General features: G+C 42.6%; 2 protein-coding genes across 2 annotated transcripts; one reads left to right on the forward strand and one right to left on the reverse strand.

Moving 5' to 3' along the window:
* Positions 1-7,340: 7,340 nt before the first annotated feature.
* On the reverse strand, positions 7,341-14,637 carry TDP2 (tyrosyl-DNA phosphodiesterase 2; the record flags this gene model as incomplete). The annotated part of the gene is given in 9 exon segments (XM_082015501.1): positions 7,341-7,736; positions 8,605-8,775; positions 9,155-9,273; positions 9,742-9,833; positions 11,192-11,359; positions 14,108-14,214; positions 14,288-14,524; positions 14,526-14,600; positions 14,602-14,637. Coding segments are annotated over 9 exon segments (1,287 nt in total). The 3' UTR covers positions 7,341-7,454.
* ACOT13 (acyl-CoA thioesterase 13) lies at positions 14,594-21,063 on the forward strand (the record flags this gene model as incomplete). The annotated part of the gene is made up of 3 exons (XM_082015502.1): positions 14,594-14,674; positions 18,535-18,719; positions 20,907-21,063. The coding sequence occupies 3 exons, from the start codon at positions 14,594-14,596 to the stop codon at positions 21,061-21,063; spliced, it is 423 nt and encodes a 140-aa protein (XP_081871628.1).
* Between the last annotated feature and the right edge of the window lie 1,206 nt (positions 21,064-22,269).

Raw genomic sequence — 22,269 nt, forward strand, 5'->3', positions numbered from 1 at the left:
TCCAGTTTCTCAGTACTCAGCTGCTCTTCAAAGATGCCAGCTGCGCTTCCCATGGATGCTCCTGGTTCCCAGGCTGGCAGGCATTCTCCCTTTCAGCATTTCAGCAGGCTGCTGCTTCTGTTCTGTATTTTCCCCTTTATAACCCGCTCACCTTTATGGCTGCTCCCATCAGTTGCTGAGTTCTGCTTAGTCTTTAATAAATCGACAAACCTTGACTCAGGAAAATGGTATTTTGCAGGTGCTACAGGATAACTGAAAAAAAAGTGTTCTAAAGATGTAAAAATGTCATCTCTTCAGCTTACAACTGTTTTTACCTGCTCTTTTTACTTTCTTTCTGATTCCTGCTTTACCAATTTTTTTAACAATAACTGTATGACATTTCCTGAAGCTACTCAAATCTCCCTTGGCACGAGGAACTCATGTACTTGCTCTGTAATGCAAGGAGTTCAGTCTCTGACCTGTAATGCTGGGCTGCTTGTGGATATACATGAAGGAGCTTAAAGAAATTGTCTGATTGCATTTTCAAAAATATTTTTTCATGCTATGTTGCTATGTCAGTTTTGATCCCCCAGTTCTGCAATTTCCATGTTTAGGCCAGACTTACGGAGGCTGAAGTCTGCTCATTCGATGTGAAAACAAACATTCTAGTAACAACACGAAAGGATCAATGAGAATATTTTTGTTTTTTCTGATGTTTGACCGAGACTGCCTGGCTTTGAAGAGGAAGCGTGTGAGGAGAGAGGACGCCTGGGCACCTCTCCTGTGCGAGGCAGCCCCACTGCTCGTGCCTTGCAGCCTTCCCGACAGCGCCCAGCCTCGATTCACGGACCCAGCCGGGGAAGGTGACTGTCCTCCAATGCTCCGCACGCTTGTGCGTTCCTACTTTTACTGACTGTAAAAGCACCAGATATAGCCGCGCACGGTTTTTTATTTCTTCTGCAGGAAAGAATATTCACTTGTATATTCAATGCTAGCGCTTTTACGCATTTTAGCGTTTTTACTTTTTGCAAGTACGCAAAAGGCTCCTCAGTGCGGCGCAGGCATAGGGAGATAAGCCCTCTTCTCCTCCCGTCAGGAGGGACCTCCCACCATCTTAGTGAAAGCGGGGGGAAGAGGGTGAAAGCAGGGGCTGCCCCTCTTTGCTTTCTCCGCACGGCGGTAGCTGGTCCAGTGCCCTTGACCTTCTCGCACACAGACGTCCCTCTGCGTCGGGTGAGCGGGACGCGGCTGGTCCCGTGCAAGCACAAGGGCATCAGAGCAAGCGGCTCCCACTCCAGAAACCCACCAGCAGCACCTGCTGCCTACTCGCTGCCTGCAGACTCCAGAAACGCCACGAAATGGAGGAGCAGGCCGAGAGAGCAGGATTACCGCAGGTGGCTGAGGCCAAGATGGTATTTTCTTGCTGAGCCAATTCTTGCCTTTCATAACGCTGATGAGCTAACAGGCTTAACGCTGATGAAATAATAGGCTTAACACTGATGAAATAATAGGCTGAGTGTGCTGTAATGCTATCTAAAGACCATTAAATCTTCAAAACATAGCCTACTAAGTAAATGTTGATCTGGTTACCTCCAGCTTCTTTCTGCAGTAGGTGCCTTCAGTCGGTCAGACAAAAACCCTGTGAAGCTGTCATCAGCCAGGACAGCTAACTCGCTGCCAGACATCCAAAGGTAGTTTAGATACCTGACAAGCACCCCCACCCCTCCCCATCACCACCAAATGGCCCTTCTGCTCGCCACTTGGTGCTGGTGGCACGGAAGCCCTGACTTGGGGCACGAGGTTACTGCAGCGTGCAGGGAGGTCCCTCCCGTCGCGGGGGGCTGGCGCAGCCCTCTGGGCACCCTGCACCCTGCTCCCCGCCCCTTCTCACCCAGCTTGCTCACCACTCCACCAGCTGCTTTGAAGTCTTTCACGTGACATCAGTTCCAAAGCGGCCTGGGAGATGCGCTAGTTTGGTTACCAGACCGTTGTTCGACTGTGTTGTGCTTTTCCAGAAACACCCTTTTTCCCCACCTCCCATCTTAAATGGGTAAAAATCTTGACCTGTTTCAGTTCAAGGAAGCGTCTGACAACACTGAAAAAGAGGGTTGTATTCACTTCCAGGGCATCTGAGACAGATTTTTTTCTGATTCTTCAATAATTGGGAGAATTTTTGAAAGCCACAATGAGGCAAGTTCCCTTTCTTGGCCGTATTTGTCCAGCATTGTCAGCTGTACTCGCGTGCAATATCTACTGCCACGCTCAGGTAAAGCTTCTGCCTCCACAAATGATTTCTGAGTAGGTTTTCGTTAGCTTCTCTGCCCCACCAGTAAGAGTATTAGAAAATCTAATAGTGCAAAATGTTAGAATGACATGGTGCAATCCTTCCTTTCTTTCTTTCACTGATGTATGTTATCCTCCATCAAGGCTGACGAACACTTATCCTTTTTCTTGGTGAAAACTGTAGCTCTGCTGTATCTCTTTGTGTTAGTAGGCCCATTTCTTGTCATACGTGCATAAATACATAAATAAAGATAACACCAGTGATTTTACTGTGGGTTGCTGCAGGTACAGTATTACTTTCATTTCGATTGTTGTGATTTAGCAACATTTCTGGCTACTGCACCTCCTGTTTAAACCTGCTATTTTCTCAGCCGCTACCAAAATGGCAGTGTTAGACCGACGGCTTCTCAGTCGCTGGGAGTCTGTTTTCTCTGAGCTGATGTTACACAAGCCTTGCCTCCAAGAAATAAAAAGATGCTATTTATGAATCTTCATTAATGAGTCTCTGTTGTACTCTTAGTACTCTTAAACCTGGAAAATTTACCCTAATGAAGGTGAGTGAAATCATTCTGTAACCCTTGCGTGGGTTTACTTGCGCTGGGTATTTTCAAGACAGCACCCACAGGCACCGCGTCTTCAGCAGGATTTTGTGCCGGCTTGCCTGCCACTGGGTAAAAGCACATTAAGATACGCAGAAGTGATAACACGACCTTTGCGGAGTTTTTCAACCGTGCTGAGCTGATACAACTGAAAATCACGCCATATTTGTTCATCAAAACACGGCCCATGTTTCTGTGTAATTATTCTCCTCCTTTATTTTGTACAGCAACCATAACAATAGGCTCTGCAGGTGTTGCCATAATACAGGCTATCATGTTTGTATTTGGATCTAGTCATTTTGGATATTTCTCGTCTGTTCTTGTATCAAATTGACTTCCAAACCTGTATATGATGTGTGATGTTCATAGCTTTAATCTCCCATGCGCTTCCTCTTTGTAAAACAAATTTTTATTAGTTATAGTTTCAGATGACTCCCTACAGTCAAGAGCATACATATTCTTTAGGTATATAAAGTAGTTTTCTGCTGTTACTGTGATTATGCCTGCTACTATTTTTTCCTTTTTTTTATAATACATTTATTTATTATTTACCTCCCTAGATGTTTAACATTTCTTTATTTTGTTCTATGTATCTCTCTTCTCTTCTAGTAAGTTCAAGCTCTTTTGATGTAGAAATATTTAAGACTGGCTGGATCCTCAGAAGAAATTGTTTCTCTTGATACCTAAACCAAAGTATTAATAAAATAATGCCTCTGATAGCACATGATTTCCACAAGGTCCATTGTTGCTGTTAATTATTAATAGCAGAGAATTATTGCATTTTCCCCACATTCACAAGTTTGTGTAAGTCCTTTGAGATGTATAGATGCCATAATATTATGTTACTGAATCAGGAATACAAATCAAATTGCAAGTTGTAGGCCAAGAAATCTTTTGCTTGGTTTAACTTTGTTGTTTGCATTCCTTTAAGTTTTAGTTGCTATATTCAGCAGATACTTTACCTTTTATATCACTGAGTAAATTAAGAGGAAAATTAATTTAAGGGTTCTCAATGCTCTTGATTGTCAGCAATTTGGATGCTCATTAAGTGGTTTAAAGTATATTTAATTAAAGATGTATTGCTTCACATCCAGTAGTCAGCAAAACATTTAGCATTTATGTCTTCTTAAATTTATCACTTTTTCCGTAGTTCAAGAAGAAGAGTTTTAAAGGCTGTATGCATAATTTCATCATTCTGAAAGAAGGACTAACCACTAATTGCACTGAATGTAGTCTTCCTCTTGCCTATCTTTTATAATTAGAAAAATGAATTGGCCCTTACAAGGTGTAATGTCTTTGCTTGTTCCCAATAAAAATATCACGTCCCCACCCACTATCTATTTCAAAGGTTAAGAAAGACTGCCGATCAGAGGCGGGATCAGTTAGTAAATGCTAGAGATGGGTCTGGAGTTTAGGCATCGAGCTAAATCACACACTGCTCTGAATCCTTTTTTTTTTTTCTGTTCTTTCTTCCCAAAATTATTCTAGAACAACAGCAATCAGCCTTTTTCAAAGGCTTCCAAAACGGTCCAGAAGGTGCAGCCACATAAACAAGAGCAGCCATAATACCGAAGGCCACATCAGCTGGTGTTTCTTGTGACGAAGCACGAGTTTATTGTGCTTTCCCCTTCTCCAACACCTTTAGCAAAGTTAAATCTTCATCCCCTGCCTTCACCTTCCCCACAAATGCTTTGCCTGTAACTACTAGGGAGGAGGAGGAGGTGTAAGTGGTGAAAACAGACCCCAGGCCCTTTCTTTGAAGCCTCTTGGTGAGGAAGAAGAGACCATGCAGCAAGTCAGAAGGTGTGACTGTGCCAGCCCCATTTCAAACCCAGAAGGAAAATCCTGTCAGCTGTAGATATTTTTTTACTTTTTTAATAGACCTCTTTATTTGGGAATAGAAAGAAGAGGTCACAGGCCCAATTTGAGCTAAAAAAAGTATCAGTGACTTCTCCCTCCTTGTTTTTGAAGCTGAGTAATTACAAAATAATGGGGTAAGTTGAGTTTGATCAAGACACAAGGATTTGGACATCCTTCCCAAAACAGGCCAGCCTCTGTTGCCTTTAGTAAAAGGAACTTGGGGTTTGATGTTTAAAGAAATGAAAGCAGAACTGGAGATTTCTGAGGCTGATTTCTGTGGAGATGAATTAACAGAAAAAACACATCTACCTCAGGCCTCCCTGTTCCTGGGACGAGGTGGAGCTGGTTGAGGATCCTGACTATTTCAGGGCACAGATCCAGATTTTTCTTCTGCTGCCTAGTATCGCACCAAGCCCCACTCCCCGTGTTTTCAGGGTGCAAGACAGAGGCGGGAAGGGCAATGTTTGGACATGCTTCTTCCCCTGCACTTGGCTGGTCGGCGCACGCAGGCAGCCGTGTCAAGTTAAGCAATAATGGAGTCAGTGGAGTTTTCCTTGCTGGGCGCAGAGGGCTGCAGGGGAGTGCCACCACTGATTGCCTGTGTGAGAAAATGCTTTGCTTTTTTTTTTTAATAAAGTTGCAGTGGGTGTGGAAGACCCACCCCAGAGCAGAGGAGAAGTGGAAGAGGGAGGGCATGGCCGAGAGGCACGTCTGTGCGCCGCTCCTTACCTTGCTGAAGGGACAGAGTGGGACCTGTGGCAGTAACAACAGGAAGAGAAGAGCCTGGAGTGACAGTGAGCCAGAGAAAGGAGACAGAAAAAGGCATATTTTAATGTTTGTCTTCTCGCTTCCCAATACCCAAATCAGTAATTAAATATCTGTATGAATTGGCCATAAATTAATTTCCCCAAATCAAATCCTTTTTGCCCATGAGGGTAATTGGTAAATGATCTCCCTGTCTTTGTCGTGACCCATAAGCTTTCTTGTTTCTGTTTTTCCCATTTCCTCCTCCCATTTCACCAGGGACTGAGCAAGCAGCTGGGTGGGTAAGCGTGGCTACCAGCCAGGGCCAACCCACCGCAGCAGTCCAACAAAACACAAGTTGTTTGTAAACTTTAGGCCTAAGACAAACAACAACAGAAATAAGTAGAAGAGTTTAGGCTGTCAGCCTCTGTCTTCACTTTGCGTCACAGGGGTTGCCTTGTGCTTCCTGCGACGGTGAGAGAGACTTCACTGTGAGGTTCAAATTAACAATATATTTGAACTTCACTCACAGGACCAATACGCCACTAGTGCAGGTTTTTATGAATACAATGGAGGAATGCACTACTGCAACTCTAAACCACAGGCACGCTAGATACTAATACCTTGAAGAGTGCACTAATCACAATCTTAAAGCGTGCCAAATACCTACAGCCCAGCTGTGCCGTTGGAAAGACGGCCCCATTTCGGCCCAAACCTTACGGGCTTTATCTCCTGATTGGATGGGTGGGGGCAGGACTCGGCCGAGTGGATAATTTTTAGTCTGGTGGTGTGATGGCCCATTAAGTCTACCTTGACACAAGGTTATGAATAGCGGTGGAACGGTGCTCCGTGCATCTTTGTTAAGGGATTACTGAAGGCGCCATTCCGGTTTCAGTTCTTACCATGGTGCAGTGTTCATGTGCCGTTTGTGCAGCTCCCCCCGGGTCACCTCCACATAGGTAAGGGTCTGTCAAGGTGAAGCAAAGCTGAGTGATTCACAACTCCCCCCATCTCGCCTTTGTGCTCAGAAACCGGTCTAGTCCGGGTGATCCCTTACAGTGGGACATCCCTTACACTTCCTGTCTATGCCTGTGCACTGAACTTCACATGAGAAAGAGAGAAGACTTTCTGTTTTAAACCAGCTCAGTACTTTGCACATCTATAAAACAGCTGGGTAAGAAAGCGTGTCTGATCTTTTGCAAAGCCGGGGAGACCTTGAGCTGCTCAGGCTTTGCACAGCAGTTTGTAAGAGCACTGTTTCTAGAAGCTCACTGGAAAGATACCAGGTTTTAATCTGCAACTCCTATCCAGGCTGATAAACACAAAGCAAGGTATACACCATCCCACGTGAAAAACTTCCATGCATTTGCCTTTATCTTTTTCTTGTCAAATAGAAGGCTTACGGTTCTTAAATCTGTTCAATATTAGCTTAATTTTCACTTAAGAAACCCTTACTCTGTGAGAATCTAGCCCTTCTTTCCTCAGCTCCTTTATCTTGCCTGAAGGTGTACCTACATACAACAAACTTCAGAAGCTAATACAAAACACCCTACAAGAGAGAGATGTAAAGGATGATGGAAATGGTTACAAAAGAAACAAAGCAGGCATAATAAAAACATTTTCAAAATAAAAAAAGCACCATTTATTACAAGACTATAATACATGCTAAAATAAAAGTCTTTTCAACCACCGAGTACATTTATGAATTGTATTTACAAGTTTTTCCCTCCGATTTTAAAATGAGCATTTGTTTTTGTATTTGTGTACATTGTTAAAAAGAAATATTTAAGAACATGGTTCAAGAATAGATGCATACAATGAGGAAAAGGGAACCCTGTCTTGAAATGAAGCCATTCCAGCGTAAGTCAAGAGCAGAGAATGCGTTAAGGTTGAAAATTTAAATACATCCTACTTAAACTGAGAGGGCAAAATTTTGTAAAAACAAGAACAGAACACCTAAAAACTAACAATGCAAACCTTTTTTCTTTTTTATAATATCACGTCAAAGTTACACAGAAGACCCCAGTGATCACTAGGAAATCTGCCACAGTCTAGTTTTTCCAATCCAATTAAGTCCATACTTCGTGGAATAATATGTCCCCCATCTGCTGCAGGCCGAAAGTAAATGCGGTCAAACCTCATCTTGCACTTGTACTCTGCATCCAGGTTGGTATTGGACTGGGTGTCCCAAGTATAGCGGCAGTGTTGAGGTTTACCCAAAAACTCCCAGATATCTGTAATGTTGTTCGGTAAGTTACCCAGTTTACTAACCTGAAAGTAGGAAAGGTGGGGGGGGAGACGGGATGGGGACAATGGACACGGGACATGAGAAATCCACAAGATAGTGAATTCACAAATTTTACCTTCAAAATTAGAACTGAGTTGTCACAATATCACTTTTTTCTGCAAAACATGAATTTTTAAAAACAAAGATATTGGAGATGTTTCTAAATTGTGTTATTTCTCAGGATACTCTAAAAGCGTGACCAATTCCTGTAGTACTTTGTAAATCCAAACCATATTACAAAATAAACATTCATCCTGAAATTTTGAGGTATGGGGTTCAACACCATATTCTCCGAAAGCGTCGTTGCAGTTCACTGCAATGGAATTTCACGACAGGTAAAGATGAAACCTTTTAGTAATAACGCACAAATTTCACTTTTAATATCAGCAGCCAAAAACTACTTCTGATTTTCAATGTCTCTGTGATGGGGGATTAATTTTAAACCCCCAAGATGTATTTCTCCAGAGCACGCTCTTCTTTCATTGATTCTATAAAAATTAATTGTCTGATAATTGAAGAGTTGAGCAAGTAAAGATCAGGTTCTCAAAATAAGAAGATGCTTTTGAAGTTGAAGCTTCATCGACTATCCCTGCGTTTTGTCAGATATAAATACTGCCAATAAAGCATTTTGGTATTGGGGCAGATCTCTTCATATACATCTCCTCAGCTATAACACCACCTCAGCATAGCAATGCCACAGCTTCTACTTAGTCACGCTTCCACTTTTTAAGAATAAATGTTGCATATCTCTGTTCTGCCTCAGCAGATCATTTCTCAAAGAGAACAGAAAAGCCTGAGAAGATTTTGTCAGAATACCTTCCCAAAACAACAAGGTTGCTTATTTCTATTTACCTCACTGTCTCTGAGGTTTGTATCTCCTCCAAATATAACAGTGGTGGACTCAGACTCCTCCTGCATTCTGTTTAACACTATTTGCAGTTGCTTCATACGCTCTTTAGAGTGATTTTTAGTGCTTTCCAGATGAGAGGTCATAAGGCAAAGTTCATTACCGGATATGCTCACCTGCGCATGAAACAAAGAGGCAATGTTACTACCCACACCACAATAAGAAGTTAAAAGACAAAATCTAATCACAAAGTAAATTACTGAATGACAGAGCTCTGGTTAATATTAGTTTTACATTGAAGAGAAGTGGCTTACAGGAGGATAACACGCTTATATTTTGTTTTCAGAGGTTATGAGTCTTGAAAACAAAGTACAGCTAGTAACTTACATAGAAGATGTAAGTTTGTTAGTATCAAATGCAACTGGGTTTGTATGTTAGAAGAAATTGTTCTTCTGCTGTTTGAGACTGCCTTAGAGTAACGGCAGTCCAGCCTTTCTGGGATTTTTTGTTTTGAAGGCAGAAATACAACCGTTTAGTACATACTGATTCACTCACATACACAACCAAAAGGTTCCTCATCATGGAGGTTGTTGGAAAAGGTATTATCTCATGTTTCAGTAGCTTCACTCTTGATTTCTTCAACATTATGGCAGTGAAATAGCCATCTATGTTACCTAGAGAGGAACAGGGAAAGAGGATACCTTCTGCTGTGATATAAAGAAGTTAAGGTTCTGAAAGAGACCTTTTTAACGTGATCTGGGAGGATCACTTTAATTTGTAAGGTGTACAAAGTCATTAGTTAAAAGCTTCATAATAGTGGTGTGAATTTCTCAGCCTTTTTAAAATGCAAATATTTAAGAAATGGCTTATCTATGGCACTTTTTTTGGCTACCCTTGCTATCAGTCTTTCAAAATGCAGAAAAAATACAAAGGAAACCACCAGGCAAGCAAGCTTTTCACATGCATAATTTGCATCAAACTACATCCTGGTATCAAATCACAGAAAGTAGTTAAAGTGCTTCCTTCTTCACTTTACTCTTTTCATTCCTACAAATGGTCACAGATTTTGGCCACAGAGACAGAATAAAACCGAACTTACTTTTTCCCGTTTCTGTCTTTAGAAACGGAGGGTTATTTCTTACCTGGAATAATAGTGTAACTGCCTGCTCTCATCTGTAGAATACAGAGATGCGGTGGGATGACCTCTTGTAAAAACACAACATCTGGACTGTATCTGAAATTGGCAAGACAAGAGTTCAAATTAACTACTGAAAGGTAGTAGTGTTACACTCTGAGGCCAAATGGAACAGGGTCAGAGATTTCAGGTGCACCTTGACCTCATCTTCCTAGATACTGTAAGAATCTATTTTTTTTAAAAAAGAAAAAACTTTCTCCATCTTATTTAGTAGCAGGTAGACACACTTCACCATTGTTAAAAGAGAGGAAACTGATTATTGTGGACATGGAACTGACATGGTAACAAAATGCATGACTTCCTTATACCTTGGTCTTGCAAACAGTTGCACGGGTTTCATACACTACATAGATAAGGAATTCAACTTAAGCAGCTGAAAAGCAGCTTTGGAACATGTTCTACAACGTCTAAGTTCTCCAGGAGATTCCAACCGCCACCTCACTGCCTTACAACAGATCCTCTCAAGTAACCTGCCATTCATTTTCTCCAGTCTCACCGATGCCAAGCTCTTTTACTTCTTAGAGCTGTGCAATCAGTAACAGTTCACGTGGGGCAGCAGTCTTGAGAACGCTGATTTAGACATGGCTTTATAGCTGTCCCTGTTTTTCCTACATGGCTGAATAGCCCTGCTCTAGGCAGGTGAAGGACAAACCTAAGGCCTTATTTACAGAAGAAAAGTAGTCACCCCAGATTAATAAAATCAAGTGAAAAATTGATTTAGTTAAGGGGTTTCTGCTGTTCTAAGAGGAACATGAATTACCACTTGTTTAAAACATTTAATGTACACTGATAAGTTACTGTATTAAAACAAATCTTTTTATGTAATTGCTAAATTGCTCATAAATATATTCATGGGAGGCTTCCACTCGTGGAAATATAAAAAGGTAATCACAGATTCTATTGCTTTCATCTTACCTCGCACATTTTCTTTTTTGATAGACAAGTAACAGTAATGGCAAGAGAGCCACTTTTCACGTTTGACTAAAGGAATCTTTTTTGTTGTTTTAAACAGTTTGCTCTAGTGTGAAGTTATTCATACTACTGAAATGAGACAAACAAGTTTCTTGCAGTTTTACCCTTCTCTCATGTACAGGATGGAAGTACGAAGTATGCTCTTGATGTATGACTGTAACTTGAACAATATTGTTCATTATAAATAAGCTTTTTAAAGTAGCCATCGCAAAATACTTAACCTTTGGGATTCTGCATAGGTTCACAGCTCTTCCAACCAGTATATCACCTTTTATTCATCTATTTAGGATTTATAAAGTGATTGTATTGTTGCATCTAATGTTAAGATAATTTGGGCATGAAGATTTGGAAATAGCTAAAACAAGAAGCTTGCTTTTTCCTTTAAAGCTGGGTACATGACAATACAAAGATTAAGCTATACTTACAAGGCCAGGTAAGAACAGATTCCTCTAGCTCGTTCTTTCAGATTTCCTAGATCCAGCCCATCAACGTTCCAGGTTATCAGTGAGAAGCTGCTGTCATCCTCTTGTTGCCTCGAGTCTGCACTATTGACACCAGCATTACTAGTAGTTGCATCTGCTGTGAGGTCAATACTAAAGAGAGAGTTTACTTGTTTGTCAACACGCATAATATTATTCTCCCCGCAATTACCTCCCTTATCTTCTACAGGAAAATGTTTTAGACCCATCACAACTTACAGGTGGCCATCTAAAACTTTCCCAACAATTAAGTTAACATGTATTGATCTCAACATAATTTAAAAGCACAGTAACTAAAACATTCAGACCTCAGTCATACAGAGCCTTAGCACACAGGTGAAGTAAGTGTTTTTTTCCTCCTCCCTATAGACACAAGTTAGCATTTACCATTCCGCTTTAAGTTTGATAATCAGACAGCAACCAGTGTAATCCAAAGCACTTGAGTAATTCAACTCTTTCCCCATGCTAGAGGCAGGTTGTATATATTAGTTTCCAAACACTTTCCAGCATATTAGAGCAAAAGAACTGCAGCCAGGACTTGCTTTTATGTGCCCATTTTTGGGCACATACAGCTGAGATTCTTCCAATTGCCGAACCCCCTTAGGGAGGTACATGTGCAAACTCACTCTGTTACAAACTGATAGCCCTCTTCTTTGGGAATATTGACCCCAAAGTCCACCTCAAAAACACAGGCTCTGTCTACCCTGTTGATTTGACAAAGGCCAAACAACACCGTCAAAGTTTGAGTGCCCAGCCTAGTAACTGTCTGGGGACTGTGTTGCTGAAGAGAACCAGACTCTACCTGCTAACACACGATTGTACTGGTTTTGGCTGGGATAGAGTTAATTTTCTTCATAACAGATCATATGGTGCTGTGTTTTGGACTTGTGACCGAAACAGTGTTGATATCACAGGGACGTGTTAGCTGTTGCAAGGAGTGCTTAGACAGCATCAAGGCCTTCCGTGCTTCTCCTGCTGCCCCGTCAGTGAATGGGCTGGGCAGGAGGCTGGGAGGGGACACAGCCAGGACAGCTGACCCCAAATGACCAAAGGGATATTCTATATCATATGACATCATGCTCAGCATGTAAAGCTGGGGCAAAGGAGGAGGAAGGGGAACGTTCAGGCTCACAGCATTTGTCTTCCCAGGTAGCCGTTACACATGATGGAGCCCAGCTTTCCTGGAGACGGCTGAACACCTGCCTGCCCATGGGGAGTGGTGAATGAATTCCTTGTTTTGCTTTGCGGGTGGGCACAGCTTTTGCCTTCCCTATTAAACTGTCTTTATCTCTACCCACGAGTTGTCACACTTTTACCCTTCCAATTCTCTTCCCCATCTCACTGGGGCTAAGCTGCCCACCAAGGTTAAACGACAACACTGATCCAATGTAAACTCCATGAGTAAAGGGAAAGTCTGTAACAAAATACATTAAATAGTATAGCTGAGACTAGACAAACTGTATTTTGGCAAAGTTGGGATACTAGAATTTTGTTTTTAGGAATTTGTATGCACACATGAACTTAAGGCCTGGAACCAAAACAAATCTATTCCCTAGAACTTAGTACTGGTTTTGTACTTGGTGCTGCACAAACGACGTAAGATTCTGCTACCGTGCACATGTAATCTAAACTGAACAGAAAAAGAAAAGCAGACAAAGGAGAAGAAGCTAAGGGATATTTAAGTAGGTAAATAACGTGGCATATGCCTCCAGTATTTCCATGATGACTTTATATATTTATACTGTAACCTGAAGGACTATGAGATGAAATATAGAAGTCTGCGTCATCTGCAGTGATCTTTCCCTGACTGGGAGGTCTCCAAATAGTCCTCCCTCCCAACACATCCTGCATACAAAAGCTCAAGACAGAACCCACAGTACAAAGACAGACAGAGGCTAGAAAAGAAAAAGGTGCTGCCAATGTGATACAGATATATTCTGACTCATCATGGACTACCTAAAGACCAATGCTAATGTTCAGTAGGCTTCCACTTTTTCATACATACATATCAAGCAAAAACAGGTATGTTGTTATCAAATATAGCTTATTCATAACTATAATGGTCATAAGGGCTCTTCTATATAACATGCAAGTCCATAATAAATATAATCTATAGAAAAAGAGCTTCCCTCGGGACTGTGAATAGCAGGTATCTGTAAAAGTGCAATTCCACACGCAGTTCAATACCCTTGGTATGCCCTACGAGCAAGCTGTGAAATCCTCTGTGTATGTAAGACATGGATCTTAGATCTTAACTTCTGCAGGTACATGTAACAAGTTGTGCATGCTACATGCCAATTTTATTTATAGAAATATAAATATATATACATCTAGTATATGGCATACATGCACAGTTTACACATGTACAAATGTGTGTGTGTACAGTAAAATCTGCCTATGTATTGCTGCACAGGACAAGGCAATAGAAAGAAGATGACCTTGTCCCTCCTCCGAAAAGCTCACCATCTACTAGCCCAGAGGAAGGTGGCTGAAGCACCCACAGAGGGAAAGTGCAGCCTCAGAGCCCCTGGAGAGGAGCTGGCTACGCCCCTCGAAGGGGCAGCCTTGGGAAACAACGAGAACCAGCGTGGAAACATCAGTGTGAGGAAGGGAAACTACCTGCCTCACCGCATGTCAGCCGGGTGCGAAGCCGGGCGGGGAGCGCAGCGCTGCGCCCCGGGGGGGAAAGCTACGACCCGGAAGACGGCCCTCCCCGGATGCCGGGGCCCCTGCCCCTTCCCGCGGAGGAGAACCTGCCTGCCTGCCTGCATGCGGGGAGGTGCGGGGAGGGAGGAGGGGCCGCTCCCCTGGCCCCCGATCCGCCTCCCTCTGTCGCAGCCCCCCGCCGCGGGGGTCACCTACCAGCTCCCGGGCCCCGCGCAGGCCGGCGACACCCCGCCTGCCGCCGCCGCCTCCTCCTCCTCCTTCTCCTTCTCCAGCGGCGGCTCGAAATAGGCGTTCAGCGCCCTCTGAAACACAGAGGCAGATGGCAGGGAAGGGGCCGCCGCGTAGTGCCGCGTCGCCGCCGCCCCCCAGGCGTACCTGCATGTGCCAGCCGTTGCCGGCCAAGAAGCTGCGCGCCACCGCCGCGTCGGTGGTGGTGATGGCGGCGAACTCGGAGCACAGCGCCTTCCTCCGCTTGGCGGGGTGTAACGCCTCCTCTTCCTCCTCATCCTCCGGCAGCGGCGGCTCCCCCATCTGCGGACACCGGGCCGCCTCGTCCTCCTCCCGCCACCCCTCCGCCGCCTCCATGGCTGCCCCGCGGTGGGCGGAAGCCGAGTGGAAGCCCCGCCCGCCGGGGTTGCCGTTCCGGGGCGCGGGCAGGTGGCCGTCGGCAAGGCGGGCGGCATGGGTTTCACGGTGGAGAGCCTGAGGGAGGCTATGAAGTACATGGTGGAGTCGCAGGGCTTCGACAGGGTGCTCCGCAAGGTACGGGCGGGCCGCGGGGAGGAGGGGCAGGCGGGGAGGCGGCTGGCTGTTAGCGGCAGCCTCTGACCGGAGAGACGGCGGTTCGGCCGACGCGGGGCTGCTCGTTTAAAAGGCGTTTTTTCCCCCTGCCGGAATAAAAGGCTGGACCGCGATTAGGCGCGTTTCCCTACGCGCGGTCTCGCTGCTGGGGACGCGGCCGAGGTCTGGCAAAGCCGTGCTGGCCCGGGGCGGGCAGCGGCGCGGCCAGCGGTGGCAGCGGGCCGGGCCGCCAGGGATGGGGAAGGGCCGAGGACTGCGGTGGGCCCGCCTGCCCCCCCGCCGCGTCCGCGGGCACCTCGGGAGCCCGGAGGTGCAGGCCTGCCGTTGCTTTCCCCGGATTCAGCGTCTCCGAACGGAGGTGCGTGGCTGTGACGGTAACACGCGGTAGAAAAGATGTTACTCAGTAACGCTTTTAAAATATGACAGCTGCCTTCCGGTATCTCTCTGAAGGCGAGGATTGTGCTGAGTAACCTTCCATGAGTTATTTAGCAATTAGTATTCCCCTCTTCCTAGTACCTGTGACTAACCTGTGTCAGAAATAGTGTGGCCAGCAGGAGCAGGGAAGTGATCGTGCCCCTGTACTTGGCACTGGTGAGGCCGCACCTCCAATACTGTGTTCAGTTTTGGGCCCCTCACTACCAGAAGGATGTTGAGGTGCTGAAGTGTGTCCAGAGAAGGGCAGCGAAGCTGGTGAGGGGACTGGAGACTGGAGCACAAGTCTTCTGAGGAGTGGCTGAGGGAGCTGGGGTTGTTCAATTTGGAGAAGAGGAGGCTGAGGGGAGACCTTATCGCTCTCCACAACTACCTGAAAGGGGGTTGTGGCGAGGTAGGTGTTGGTCTCTTCTCCCATGTAACTAGCGATAGGACGAGAGGAAATGGCCTAAAGTTGAACCAGGGGAGGTTTAGATTGGATATTAGGGAAAACTTCTTTATGGAGAGAGTGTTCAAGCATTGGCACAGGCTGCCCAGGGAGGTGGTGGAGTCACCATCACTGGAGCTGTTCAAAAAATGTGTAGACGAGGCACTTCGGGACATGGTTTAGTGGGCATGGAGGTGTTGGGTTGATGGTTGGACTTGGTGATCTTAAAGGTCTTTTCCAACCTTAATGACACTATGTTTCTAAGCTAACTTTCAGGACTGTGAAATTATTAAATAAATTATGACTCTTCTCTCTTTAAAAATACAAAAGTAGCTTGTTATAACATCTCACACCTCACCTTGAAGTCGGACTGAATGCGCAAGCACCTCAGTGCTCTGTGAGTTTCTACACAAGGCCTACTATAAAAGAAATGTATTTGACTGGTATGGCTCTGATGTAATGCTACGTTATGATCAAAAAAGTTGAAATGATGTTACTGTGTTGTCTTAAATTTTGTACTGCGCAGTAGCATAGCTGATGTGTTGTTGAGCTCCTGTGTGGGGTGGTCCTGTGAAGCAGTTTCAGTGTTCTCATTGAATTTCACAATGCTAGACTTCTCCATTTAGTTTCTATTTGTCTGTGTAAATTTTTCATTTAATTTCTATTTATCTGTGGTTCAGTAAATATATCTAACTATGTCGAAATTTATATAGTTTGTGTTGTAGAGGAGCAAATGTACTACTGGATTCAGTGCTTTCATTGACAGCTCCATGAGCCAATACATTTAATAGAAAGTAACTATTTGCAAAGCAACTGTTACTGTCTTTTTCCCCCAAGACATTTTGGTCTTGTTTATAAAAAGTATAAACCTTTAAGTTTAAGAAGCTCATTTATTTATAAAGAGTCCAATTAGTTCTTACTCACCTCTTCACTGTGATAACTTTACTCTCCTTTACCTTAATATTCTACTAAGTGGAGAGCAAATGCGGTATTTCATCTCATAAAGGTAACTTGCTGGAAGCAAGCCTGTGAGACAGGCTTCCAACCTTGCTCTGGAATACTGTTAGACTTTTTCTGCAATCTCCTTCTAGAATTATGATGCTATGAACATAATCATAATAACAATAAAAGTACAGTTTTGTTTCAGTTTAAAGTATGTGCTGTTCTTCTGTCAGATACCTGAAGCCTTTCTTACTGTAACTAAACATGACTCAAGATCTTTCCTGTTCTGGAGAAGACAGATTTTAGTCTGAAACTTTTCAGCTCCAGCATCAGACTTAGTTTATGGTTTAATTCCCATGTGATACCTACATAGGGCTTAACGACTTTGGGTTTTAAAGCCCTTTCTCCAAAGAAGTAGTGCATTGCAGTAGTGGCTGGAAGCTGAAGCAGCATACTGCTCACCGAGACAGACATGGGGGAGGACAAGCACAGAAGGGCTGTGAGAAGTGCAAACCAGCAGCTCTGTAAGTCCTGGAAGTGTTCAAATGCTGAACTATTTTCATCAAGGAGAACAGGCAGCTAGTGCCAGATCAGAGGAATAACAAATGAAACCAGATACTTTCCTTGCCTCGCTGACGGATTGGAGCACTCCCCGGCGGTAGTGGAAGCCATCTGCTCCCAGTGTCAAGCATCAGTAAAGTCCTCATTAGAAATTCTGTCAGAAACGTAGGCCTCCAGTCAGTGCAGCATGCCTCGTTTAGGACTTGGGATTTTCATTGATCAAGGTGCTATTTCTGTATTAGGACACTGCCTCAGTGATTTCCCCTCTGCTTAATTTCAGCTTTTTCCACTCGTAGATGGACTGTGTACTAACTACATCATTTATCATAGTATCATTTCTCTGCAAAATTTGGATAAACTTTGGCCTATCAGAAAGGGAGATTGGCTGAAACTGAGCTCTTACATTGCATTATAAATAAGGAATAGTGAAACTGGAGAAATTTCAATCTTAATTCCTTTTAAGACTAAAAAGATTTAAGTCAACTCAGCTGATATGATATGGAAACATGTACGTTAAAAAAAAAAAAAGGTTTGTAAAAAAATGAGGAAAATTAGTAGGAATTGTAATAAATATTATGCCCACATTTCACTTGTGACAGTCTGAAGGTAATTCACAGTCTTAGTTGTAGGTGTAAATACATATGCTGAACTTACCCCAGTTTTGCATCTGCTTTCAGTTTTTGAATACATTTCAGAATTCGAATATAGTGCTACTAGCTGAAGAAACTTGAAAAAAAAGATTTTAAAATACTGAATTGCAGTAACTTCTTGGTCTCAAAAATACAGCTTCTTGTGTTGGTTACAGGGGGAAGCATGGTACCATAGATGTACTCTAACTTTTCTATTTAACACCTATGGGCTGGAATAAAAGCATATATGCAAGTCATGATTCTGTAATACAGTGTGATACAGCCTTGGATACTTCAGCCAGGAGTATGAACTTCAGTTCATGGAGGCCAATCTGATTAGCATTTCCAGTGCTTATTTCAAAATACTGATTTTTACTGAGGTTGCTCCAGTGTAATGACTAATGAACTACTGTCAGTCTCGTTTCCATTTTGTGAGCTAACAAACACGCCTTCACAGCTATGGTACACACAGTCAGAACAGTTTTGTGTTCCCTCTAATCTGGCTTTTACAGTCACAGATTAAAGCAAAAGGAAAATTGAAGAAGAATGTTGTCTCCTAAGCAATTCCTGAGAGCAAAGAAAATACTGAAGTTTTGTTAAGCTGTCTGTTTAAATATTTAATTGCACTAGAAATACAAATTTTTCTAAGACAATCTTCTGCTCAAAATTTATGGAAATACCTAATGTGACAGTTGAATTACTGTATTTTCCATCTTTTAATTTGTCTCAGGAGTCCAGAATTAAACAAGATTTACTTTCAGTTTGATTCAGGGCAGTGTCGGGTGTTGGTGCTGTTGTAAGTTTTTTATTTCTTCTTTTTGGTTATACAGATGAAACTTCTTTCTGCAACTCCTGGAAAAATTGTTTGTGAAATGAAAGTAGAGGAGGAGCATACAAACAGAGGTGGCACATTACATGGAGGTTTGACTGCCACACTTGTGGATGTGGTGTCAACAGCAGCATTGCTGTACACAGAGAGAGCCCTGCCTGGGGTCAGCGTGGACATGAACATCACGTAGGTATCATCCACCATGTTTACCAGAAAATACTAACTTTTCTTCCCCTAGCACAGTGTTGACTCCACTGTATGTCATTTCTATGCTGTAGTACTCACTTAAAAAAGGTGTTTTTCTTTGGTTTCAGAAGTCTTGTTTTGATAAATTAAAGGAGGGTTGTATTTGGAGATATTGCCATGTGGTTGCAAAATTCAAGTTGGAGTTTCTTAAGCTTTTGTTTGTTATACACGTTTAAGAGACGGTACCCGTTAATTCATAGAATGTGAAGGGATAGTGGTATGTGGTAAATTATAGTCCTATAAAATTGGCTCAACTTCTGTCTTCGCTTATGAAGATAGAGTATGTCCTCAAACACCAAAATCTAGGGTAAGCAGCTTTCTATAAAACCATTTTTAGTACTAGTCCATAAAATGTTAAAACAGGAAACAGTTTAGCTCTGTTGTGTGCTCACACAGAGGGTGAATTACAGATTGAATCAGAATTTCTCTCTGGAGGAAGATTCCTTTGCTCTAGGTGATGTAAAGGTAGTTTTATATTGAGAATAGCTCTTCCTGTAATGCAAATTTAAAGCACAGTGTCTTTAAAAAAAAAAATGTTTTTCTGAAACCTTTGATCATGCTATTATAGCTTGTCAGCTTTGCTTCATTACTTCTAATGAAGAAATTATGACTGGAATTGGAATAACTTGGAATAATTAACACAGAGCATTAAAAATCTTGGAAAAGTAACCCCTTGTCAAAACTGTCTTTAAAAAACCCCCAAAACTTTACAAGTATGTGGGGAGTGATGTATATCTTTACCCGGTTCCCTCCTTTCCACCCCCAGCACCCTCTCATTTCTCCACTGGGACCGGAGCATCTATTTAAGCTTTATACTACCACTGTGATTACCAGGAAATTACTGGAAATTAAAACTTGAAATTCTCCTATGATTATGTTTTTTTCCCTACAGTCGTATAACAAGAGGCCAACATCTGAATTCTTTACACTGTCACGTATGCCTACTCAATTACATAGGGGTGAAAATCTTAAGAAAGTGCTCTCTCTGGAGGTGATCCAAAATGATTGAGTAGCATAACCTTTAGGAAATGTTATCTGAAGCAATATTAATAGCTTTGTTTAACCCAGACTACTGCCTGCATTGAACAAGTGATACTGGATATCAAATATTGCTATAATACAACTTCTTCCTTTTTGGAAAGTAGCTTTTTAAAGGGTTGTCACGAGGAAGCTATTTCAGTAATGGAAAGAACAGATGGAAACAGAGAAACGTTTATTTTTTTTAAGTCACAAGAGGATCAGCAGCAGCCTCTGAGAATGAAGCGAGACTGAAACAGGATTGAAACCCTGCCCCTGTCAACTAATGGGGCTTGTGCTACATCAGCATTAGGCATGACTGACATACTTTGGACATGGTGTCATGTATAAAAATGGACTGATGAAATTTATCTCAGATTTATATCCAGCAATTACACATTCTCCTCTAACATTTGAATATTGTTCCCTTACCTCAGATCATGGTTGGATCATGTTCCTCCTAATTCTTTCCAGGCGTTTTGTGGAGGAATTTCTTCCTATTCCCTGCAGAGTTTGTTTTAAAAGCACACCCTCCTACTCATGTAAATAAAAGCAAGAGAGTTATCTAATGAATGGAAACAGCGTTAAACCTGGGAAGCTTGAAGGCCTCCCAGATTTCCATGACTTTTCTCTGACCAGGGTGTGGGAGTTAAAGCAGTTAAACTATGCTTAGGTTCCATACAGAAATGACCTTCTCGAGCCTTGGCAACAGAGACATTTTGCAACTGAACCAGCCAGACTGGTTTAGAAAGGCTGCAGGGAGCCAGCAGGGCCTGGAATAGGACTTGGAGCTGAACTTTTAACTAAAGTCTTTGATAACCCAATTGTTTCTCCCTCCAAAATGGAACAGAACTTGCTTCCTCAGAACTAAGCCAATGGCTTGCTTTCTAACCTCCATTTCCTCAGAGAACTCTTATGCTGAATTACTGCTTGCAGTACTTAGGGGAACTCAAGGACTTTTAAGCAGTGGGGATTTGCAAGCAGGCAGGCAGAGATGTATCTTTATTACTCATTTTTGCTAATTCCCTTCATGATAATTTAAATGCAGGAATATTCTTGGATTTGTGCTCTGTACAGCCTCTTACCTGTTAATTTTGTTCTTCATTGAAGATACACTTCTGCTGCTAAGATTGGAGAAGAGATACTGATTACAGCTCAGATTTTGAAGCAAGGAAGAAATATTGCATTTGCCAGCGTGGATTTAACAAATAAGGCGACAGGAAAGTTAATTGCACAAGGTAGACATACAAAGTATCTAGGAAATTAATATAAGAAAGCAATTTTAAAAATAACTATGTTGGGCTTAAGAATCCCGTATAGAATGATTTTCTCATTTAATGCAATAAGACATCATCTGCGTAAAGTTGTGGTAGTCTATATAAAGTTAATTCATCTCACTCCCATAATAAATGAACAAATTTCTTAATTACCACCAGAATCGCTCCAAGCCTAAAATTAGTACCTATTTTGGGATGAACAGCAGAGTGTGATAGCATGGGGATGCATCTGGCTTTTTTTGGTCAAGATAGCAGGAGGAAAGAGCATATGGTTTACCAGCATGACAATGTTTTAGGAGATCTCTGTTTTCTTTGCCTGTGGTGTCCTTGTGTGACAAAGCAGCCCTGTCTTCGGGCCGTTAGAGTCACATTCAAACAACACTATATATGCTTACAAACAAAACTTGCTTGTTCTGTAAGATGGTAGTACAGAGTTTCTATAGCATACTGTGAAACTGGTAAGCAGGCTAATACAGAATGTAATTTACTGATGCTGTAACAAATCTAAAAGTATTCAATAAAGCTTCTGAAACTACCTTTTTAAAGATCATTTAATAATTTTGTAATCTCTTTGCACTGAGTAAAAGCTTGCCAGCATGGAGTGGCTTGAGAGAAGGTGTGGTAGAACCCTTGTACATGAATTCATGTGAGATTTTATCATCATCATCTCCCTGTGATTCCTGAATGTGAAAATGCAGGTACCTGATCAGGGCTTTTCACCTCTACCTCTGTGAAGCTCTGGCTATATTTGTGTAAAAATCATCAGCTGAGAGTTAGAGTTGTATCAAAATAACTTTGATGAGCCTTTTGTCAGGCAAAGGCTGTAGATGGTCTGACTTGCGTTGAACAGCAGCTTAACTCTACCAAATCCATCAGCTGAAGACTCATCTCTGCATGCACTGTTGTGGGCAGGTTTAACTGTTTGATTCAAACTGTGGACGAATGATCCTTAGTCAGGCTATCCCACTGTAATACAACCAGCAGTGCTATGCAGCCAGTGCAAGTTTACATGACCCATGACCTTAGTTTTTCTTCTCTATTGCAAGATTTGAAAAAGTTAATGTATACTAGTAAAGGGCATGCATGATTCTTTTTGTTAGGGGAAATTGACTCATTGTCTTCAATTATTTGAATTTTGTGATGAAGTGTGCAGTTAGGGTAGTTTTTTTCTGCATTCATAAACCTAAGGAAGTAAC

The sequence above is a fragment of the Phaethon aethereus genome (assembly GCF_964289735.1).
Source record: "Phaethon aethereus genome assembly, chromosome: 2".
Classification (NCBI taxonomy): domain Eukaryota; kingdom Metazoa; phylum Chordata; class Aves; order Phaethontiformes; family Phaethontidae; genus Phaethon; species Phaethon aethereus.